This window comes from Salarias fasciatus, chromosome 19 (genome assembly GCF_902148845.1).
Source record: "Salarias fasciatus chromosome 19, fSalaFa1.1, whole genome shotgun sequence".
Lineage (NCBI taxonomy): Eukaryota > Metazoa > Chordata > Actinopteri > Blenniiformes > Blenniidae > Salarias > Salarias fasciatus.
In genome coordinates, this window is record NC_043763.1 from 12507289 (window position 1) to 12515335 (window position 8047).

An 8047-nucleotide genomic window follows, 5' to 3' on the forward strand; every position below is an offset into this window, starting at 1 on the left:
ATCCCTCCCGCCCGTCGCCATGCCTTTGGTATAAATCCTTTTTCCCATGCCACTTTCATCAACCTCCAAAGGTATATAAGGACGCCCGGCGTGTTCTTATAGAACCCATATGGAATGCCGTTGGGCCCAGGGGGTGAGGCAGTTCTTGCCCGCTTTACTGTTTACTGAGAGAGTCAATGAGTGTTAAAAAGTCCTTAACCAGAGGTTTATCAGGGCAGCATACATGGATGTTGAAGTCCCCAAGAATAAGGACACGATCATATCTGGGCATGATCCCCACCAGAAAGTCAGTGAATTCACTGATGAAGTCCTTATTGTATTTGGGCCATCAGCGACCAGCACCAGGTTGGAGCAACCCACCTCAAATTAAGTCAGCTCGAAGGTGGAGAAGCAGGACGAAGGAGCGCACTGTTTATGGTTAAAGGTGCTGTAGGCAGGATTTTGCTAGTCAATGCTAATTTTTCTGTGTTTTCTTTGGATTAAATGTTAGACTATCCATTGATAATCCTTTAGGAGTGTAGCATAATTGCTCTACCGCGAGGGCGCAGCGTTTCCATCTGTCTCTGTTCTGAGCTGAAAAGGAAACTCGACAGCTCCAGGTATCTTTGACCAATCAGAAAAGCCCATGAGGCTCTAACCGTGATTGGTCGAGGGATGTTCGTCGCACGTTCTTGTGGGAGGGCCTTAACTTGCGTAAGGGCGTGATGTCAGAGAAAACAGGACAAGATTGGCTGTGCTGGGTTTCAAATCGCCATCTTAGATGGGTCAAATCGCCATCTTGCTTAGGTAACCCTAAGCAAGATGGCGGAGATGCGGAATCCTGCCTACAGCACCTTTAACGTCGTTCTTAAAAACAGTCGCCGTCCCACCTCCACGGCCCAATGTCCTGGGGGAGCTGAAGAAGGCGCAGCCACCTCGTTAAACGCACCGCACTCACCCACACCGATCCAGGTCTCCGTACGGCAGAGGAAATCCAGAGCATGGGCGCTAAAGAAATCCCTTAGGATGAAGGTTAAGTTGTTCAGGGATCTGGCGTTCACCAGGCCAATCCTGGCAGGAGCCGGTGCCTGTGGTCCGGCGGGAGCCCGGTGCAGCGTCCTCAGGTGTCGGAGATTCACTCCGCGCCAGTGGAGCCAGGGAGAGGAGGGGCGGCGGGGCCGCTGTCCGTCATCCAGGCCGGCAACGGGGACCAAGCAGGCATCGATGGGGTCCAGGAAGCGCCGGGGCACGACGAAGGAGCGGGGTAATCCATGTCCTGTCCGAGAGATGGAAAAACGCCGTGCCAGACAGACCTTCTGCTTCACCAGCCGACCGCCACGTTTACCGCGACAGCAGGGACGCTTTCGCTGGGGAGGAATAGTCGAGGCCTGGTACAGGTGAGCCGGGATTCCCGACAGGTACGGAGGTAAACTTTTATGCCCACCGTAGTAGCATGCAGCGAGATCTCCCACTTTATACTGGGGATCTAGGAGAAACTGGCGATCATACACCAGCAGAGACTCGCTCTGTAAAGTGCCAAGCAATAATAACACTAAAAACAAAAAACAAAATTGAGAGCGGCAGACGGCAAGCCACATACATCGGCGCCATCTTGGTTGCCAGATCCAGCATCCAGCATTACACACACATTGTAATTCCTCCAGGTACGCAGGACATAAGTGGCTTCCAAAACTGATGAGTTTATTGAGTCCATCTTGTTACAGACTGTAAACACACCATGAAAACTAAAAGGGCAAAGAAAATAATTAACTTCAACAACTACATAAACAATGGACAAATATAACTGCTTTTATGAAATAAATAGACAAAACAATACCTCATTGGCTGAGTACAGAGAAGAATTAGCTTGTGGTTTCTTCTGTTCTTCTTAAATGATCCTTTTTTGTCTTAAACATTCAATTCTTTCCCCTCTAATCATGCTTCTTCTCATCTGAGACGGCTTAGGCTTCTTCTGTGCCCAAGATAATGTGCTCTACAAAGCCTAATTATTCACCACAGTGCCCCCTGGTGAAACCTTCTTGCAACAGCAACAAACAGAGTAATCGTGAATTAATATATTTCTGTTGAATTTAATTGACTGATGGGCTGTGTCAAGACAGAAGGGATCGAATTTGGAGATAGTCATGAGATAAGGTCATATTCTGGATTATAAATCTGCAAGAAAGTATCAAAATCCATAATATGATTCCGATATATAGGTGACCATATGTGGCAGGGAAGGTATGCACTTTTTGTCTTTCTTTTTTGTAAAGTGTGGTTTAACAAACCTCAGTTCCATAAAACCATACCTCATGTTTAATGAAAAATACATTGTCGTGATTTTTTTTTGACTGAAAAGTTATATTTTCTGGAAATATGTCAGGAATTCAAAGTTAAGACATTTTATCCTTTGAAATATACCTGAAGACGACAGGAAATTTAGAGAGAAAGGTATTCATAAAAAATATAATCATTGTAAACTATAGTAATATGAGAACATGTCAGTAACGCTGGTGCATATAAAGCGTGTTGAACCGTTACTGGGCTGCAGCCGCTAGATGGCAGCACCACCAGGGACAGAGCGGAAGTGGAACAGTTTGCTCTGGATGCGCGAGGAAGCGCTCAGCAGGTCGCAGTGTCTCTCTGCTGGCTCTAACTTCACGCCCAGCCTCTGGTGTTCGCCTTGCAGCTGAATCTGTCGGGATGGAGGAGGGCGAGCAGCTGCGATCCCTGATGCTCCTGGTGACCTACCTGCTGCTGAAGCGCAGGAGAGACGTGAACGACGCGAGCGCGCAGAGACGCGCTGAGATCCAGAGACGCGTCCGACACCGACAGTACTTCTTCCAGAGGCAGAGGAGGATGCTCATGGTGGGTTTCTGCTTCTGTGTCAGTCAGCTGCTGTGCCAGATGTTCTTATATCCACCCTTTTTTGCACAATATTGTGATTTTCCTTTCATCCCTCCCCCAACAAACAATCCTGAACAGCAGTAACATCATCCCTTCCCAAGTTTGGATGTATATGTAAAGTCAAAGCGCTAAAGATCCGTCGATCGCGCTGCGCATTTTGTCACTACATAGCATGCAATGATCGCACTGTGTTGATTGCACAAGTTTATGCTTGCAGAATGTATTGATCGAAAAAAAAATCCAAAATAAATTTAGGACCTTTTTCCAAAAATGTAGGACTATATCACATTCTCATAAGATATTCTCTACTTTGCACATTTATCCAGGGTGTCAGTAGATATATGATGGTATTTACCAGAAGTTATGTGCATTTTCATCAACATTTGTATTGTTGTAGTTCTATTAATCGTTCTGCTGCTGCATCCCTCTAGAACTGATCAAAACCTGCCACCATTAAAGAAAAAAACATGACAAATAATACATATTCCAAAGTGTCATTCAGCCTCTTTCAACATATCTTTACTGGTTTTTTTCCCCCAGATGATGATCGCAAGTGGTATCCACTCCAACGTCCGCATCCGCACGCGACCTTGGACCACCACTCGGAGCACTGACTGGTGGGAGCGGGTGGTGATGACAGAATTCCAGCCCTCCGACTGGCTGGATAAGTTCCGTATGAGCCGGGACACGTTCTTCTACCTCTGTGACAAGCTGAGGCCCCGCCTGGCCCGTCAGGACACCAGCTTCCGCCTGGCGCTGCCGGTGGAGAAGCGCGTGGCCGTGGCCCTGTGGCGGCTGGCCTCCAACGTGGAGTACCGCACCATCAGCAGCCTGTTCGGCGTCGGGAAGTCCACGGTGTGCCGGTGCGTTCGGGACATGTGCCACGCCATTGTGGCTCTGCTCAGCTCCATCTACCTGCGGCTTCCCGGCGAGCAGGAGCTGGAGGACTCGGCCCAGCTCTTCCTGTCTCACTGGGGCTTCCCTCACTGTGTGGCTGCGATAGGGAGTCTGCACACGGCCATCATCACCCCGTCCAACAACGCGTCCGACTACGCCAACCCCGCCGGCTGGCTCTCTGTGATTTCCCAGGTAGAGCACGATCATTCACGCTGCAGAACTCGCTCTGTTGCAGACTCGCTCTCTTGCTCTGTCAGTTTTTGACTGCCCGTCCCTTTCTGTCTTTGCTCTTTGAGGTGGCCGTCAGCGGCCGGGGACACTTCTGGGACGTGTGTGCCAGCTTCCCGGGTGGGACAGATCCAGCAGACATACTACAGAACTCGTCACTTTGGGCCACAGCAGCAGAGGGGGGACTGTCTCCTTCTCCTCCACCCACCTTCATGGGAAAATCCCTCAGGTAGCATAAACACATCAGTTACATCAACAGTATTAGTTACTTTTCAATCAATTATTCACTATTTAGAAATACAACATGGAAAATATACAGGTGAATTTCATAAAATTAGATGATAATACAAAAACTCTTTATTCCAGTAATGTAATGCTTTCTTATATTTGACATTTCTTCCATATAGACTAAATTATTTCAGGCTTTCAGATTTCATCCTCACGGATTTTAAACTAAAAATCTCAAAATATTTGAGTATTTCTTAAGAGCATATTTTATTCAACCAAAAGAATAATTATATCAATCAACAATAATACTTAATCTTTTTACTCGTCAAGAAGAAAACAAAATAACTTCAAGTGATTTTGTAATTTTCAACTAAATAAGTAGAACTGACATTAGCAATAAGCAGCCTGTGAGCCACATCCGGTCACCGTCAGGCTTCTTTACAAGATAATCTCCAGAAATGATGATTACTTACTTACTTAGTGCTCCAGCGAGGGTCAGGGTATCCCGTCCCGGTGCGTTGAGCCGACCAGGTGAACCAGGTCTTTCCAGTGCTGGCGGTCTTGTGCCAGCTGCTCTGCATCCTCCACAGCAACTCCGTGTTGTTGGAGGTCGCCCGCGACGACGTCGAGCCATCGGGTCCGGGGCTTCACTCGTGGTCGTCTCCAGCCTGCGGCCTTTGGGTCAAACTGGAGAATGGCTCGTGCCGGATGTTCTGGGGGTAGACGAAGGACATGGCCGAGTCAGCGGGTGCGGCGCTGCGCGACCAAGGAAGATGCTCGGGGCTGGCCTGTGCGGGCTCTGAGCACTTCATTGGAAACTCGCTGGGGCCACCTGATGTTCTCGATGGTTTGATGAGCCCTGGTATCGAAGCCATCGATTCTTGCCACCAGAGTGTCATTCAGGGGCCACGTCTCTGAGCCGTAAAGCAGGATGGAGAGTACGGCTAAGTTGTAAATGCGGAGCTTTGTCTTGCGTGAGATGATCGGGTGCCGCCAGAGTGGTTTCCAGAGGGACTGCAGAGCAGATGCTGCCAGGGCTCGTCTGCGATCAATCTCTGGTTTTAGGTCCCCGTTGTCTGTCACCATGGACCCCACTCAGTTACACAAAGTTCTTGACAGGCTCTACAAAGGTGGTGCAAGGAGGAATTATATTGACTCCATGTCAAGACAATATCAAGTTTATTTATTCCTGAAATATTGTGGAATTAAATGCACTTTAAGGGGAATGTTATCCAATACTTTAATTTTGACACAAGATTTAAGTTACAGCATTACTGTTAGATCCAGTTCCAAAACATTGTTAAATAATCATTCCAGTTTGGTAGAGACAATGAAAATGTTTCTCACATCTTTTTAATTATCAACAGAAAATTACCTCTTTTTCCAGAGTTCACAGCTTGTAATTATGTGAGTATTTTCAGTGTTACTTTGTAAACATGCCTTCAAGCAATAACTGAAATATTTATTATTTTCAGGTATGTGTTGCTGGGGGAGGCCTGCTACCCGCTCCAGAGCTGGCTGATGAAGGCCTATCCCGAGGAGAAGGGCCGCAGGGCCAGTCACGCCACACTGACGGAGCCGCAGCGGACGTTCAACCGACAGCTCGGCCGGGCGCTGCGCGTGTCCGAGGAGGCGCTGCTGAGGCTGAGGGCGCGCTGGCAGTGTCTGAGCAAGAGGAACGACTGCGGGCTGGACGTGGTGCCCACCATGATCCTGGCCTGCTGCATTTTGCACAACGTGTGCGAGTCCCACGGGGACACCTTCAGACCGGAGTGGAAGGAGGAGGTGTCGGAGGCCGAGAGCCCCCAGCCCAGCCACAAGCAGCTCCTCTCCACCGGCATGGACCAGAGCAATGCAGAGGAGATCAGACACCTCTTCTGTGACTATTTCCAGCACAACAGCTGATCAAGTTCGAAATTCACTCTATTTCGTGCCTTTTATTCTCCACCACATACATGGAAGACGTCTAGAACGGACTTAAAATGTTCATTTTTATTGGTTATAATGTGTCTGAATAAAGCATAGGAGTCCTTCAATTATCAACACAAATTCCAAAGATCCAACATGAGCAGCAGCTTTTTTTCAAGTGTTTTCAGAAGAAGAAATTGGGGAAATTAGACACCGAATAGGGTAACTTCATTCAATTAGGACAATGTTAAGCACTATGGAGTTACATTGAAATGATTTTTTTGGTTTGTTTTTTTTTTGTTTTTTGTTTTTTTTTTTTTTGTTTCCTGTGAATACTTTTTGTAAAGTAAGTTTTGGGGTTTTTTTTAATAAAATAAAATCACCCTGTTGGGTCTCCTCTCAATGAGATTGAATCTGTCCTGGAAGGTGGATTGTCTGGAACAATGAGAAAACACATTATACATGTGACCTTGTTCCTTCTGTCATGACCCAAAGTTTGATGTGTTGAAGTTTCTTATTTGTCATTCATTGAAAAAAGGTGCAACTTGAGTCTTTTTTTTTTTTTTACATACACTGTTAAGCAATTAGGAATATATTTAAATGCATTTTAATATTTCACAGGCACTCAAAGTCCAACAGTAATATTGCACAAAGCTAAACAGTCTTTGGGATTAAACCATGAAAACCGGCTTGAAGTAATTCATCATTTGCCTGTAAAGGTTTTTCCAATAACAGAAAAAAATATCAATATAATTTGTGAAAATGGAAGAGAGCAGCTCAAAAAATGGATTCCTACTTGTAATTTCGTTTATTTGCCATTGACAGGTAACATTAAATTCTTCATCAAAAGAAAGGCGTCGGAGTGAGCGAAGAACATTTTCTGTCAAAGTCCCTGAGCAGGTAATTGGTGGCCCACACAATGGAATACAATAGATAAAGGAGAATGTCTAAAGGCAGCTCTAACTGGTGGTGCAAACTGAGGTGAAAGCAATGTTTCAATGATTATTACAAAACAGAATTAAGAGATTTTTGGGTTCCTGCATATCAAGTCTAAACAAAATGACCCAGAGGAGATTTAAAGCTGCACATAAATAAAAATGTAAACGTTGGATAATCAGGTCTCTTTCTCTGAGGCGGATCTGGTAGAAAAGCGCACACGAGACAAGACTAAGACCCAAAAACCAAATAAGCATGAGCTTAAGCCTTCATGGTGCAGTAGTGGTTTGCACATGACTGTTACAGCAGGAACTGTCTCTGGTTTGAGTCCAGGTGCATTTTTTCTGTTTGCATGTACTATTTTTTCTCCAACAGTCCAAAAATTTTTGAAGATCATTGTTGACTGTAAAATTGTCCATCAATGTCAATGCATGTGGATGTGTACATCTCTGCGATTGTCTAACATGTTTTCATACTGTGGTTGTAGTTAGGGTTTATGGAGTCCATACTCGCTTTGGACCATTTTGCAAAGCAGTATGTGATCATGAGAGAAGATTAGTACATGCACAGAATAACTGGTTGCTTCCGATGGTAGGGATAACGTCATGTATCAGGGGACCTTCTCTTCAAATACCTTTTGAAAGATGTGAATCTAGTCAGCTCATCAAAGTATTATATAAGCGAGGTATGCAACCATTCGTGAGAGATCAGGGTGGTGGTGGTGGTGCTTTAACAGTTTCTGCTCAGGCCACACACGCAAAATATTTATGAATGCAAGGCCTCCTCATTTGCAACATGGATTTACTGAATGAAACTGTGCACAGATGTTACGTGCAATTCTCCTAAGCTGCCGCAAGGTGTCACTGCAACCCCAGCAGAGTGCCTCCAACCACAGAGGCGGCGAGTCTTGCGTTGCCCGCTTGCATTAAACGGCAGGACATTGATAAAATGACGGGAGGGGAGG

At 46.0% G+C, this 8047-nt stretch overlaps 1 protein-coding gene across 1 annotated transcript; it reads left to right on the forward strand.

Annotated features, from left to right (window-relative positions):
* The first annotated feature begins 2594 nt into the window (after positions 1-2594).
* On the forward strand, positions 2595-6454 carry LOC115406783 (protein ANTAGONIST OF LIKE HETEROCHROMATIN PROTEIN 1). The gene is made up of 4 exons (XM_030117015.1): positions 2595-2847; positions 3427-3975; positions 4080-4240; positions 5715-6454. Exons 1-4 carry the CDS (start codon positions 2683-2685, stop codon positions 6142-6144), a joined length of 1305 nt encoding a protein of 434 aa, XP_029972875.1. The 5' UTR covers positions 2595-2682; the 3' UTR covers positions 6145-6454.
* The last annotated feature ends 1593 nt before the right edge of the window (positions 6455-8047 follow it).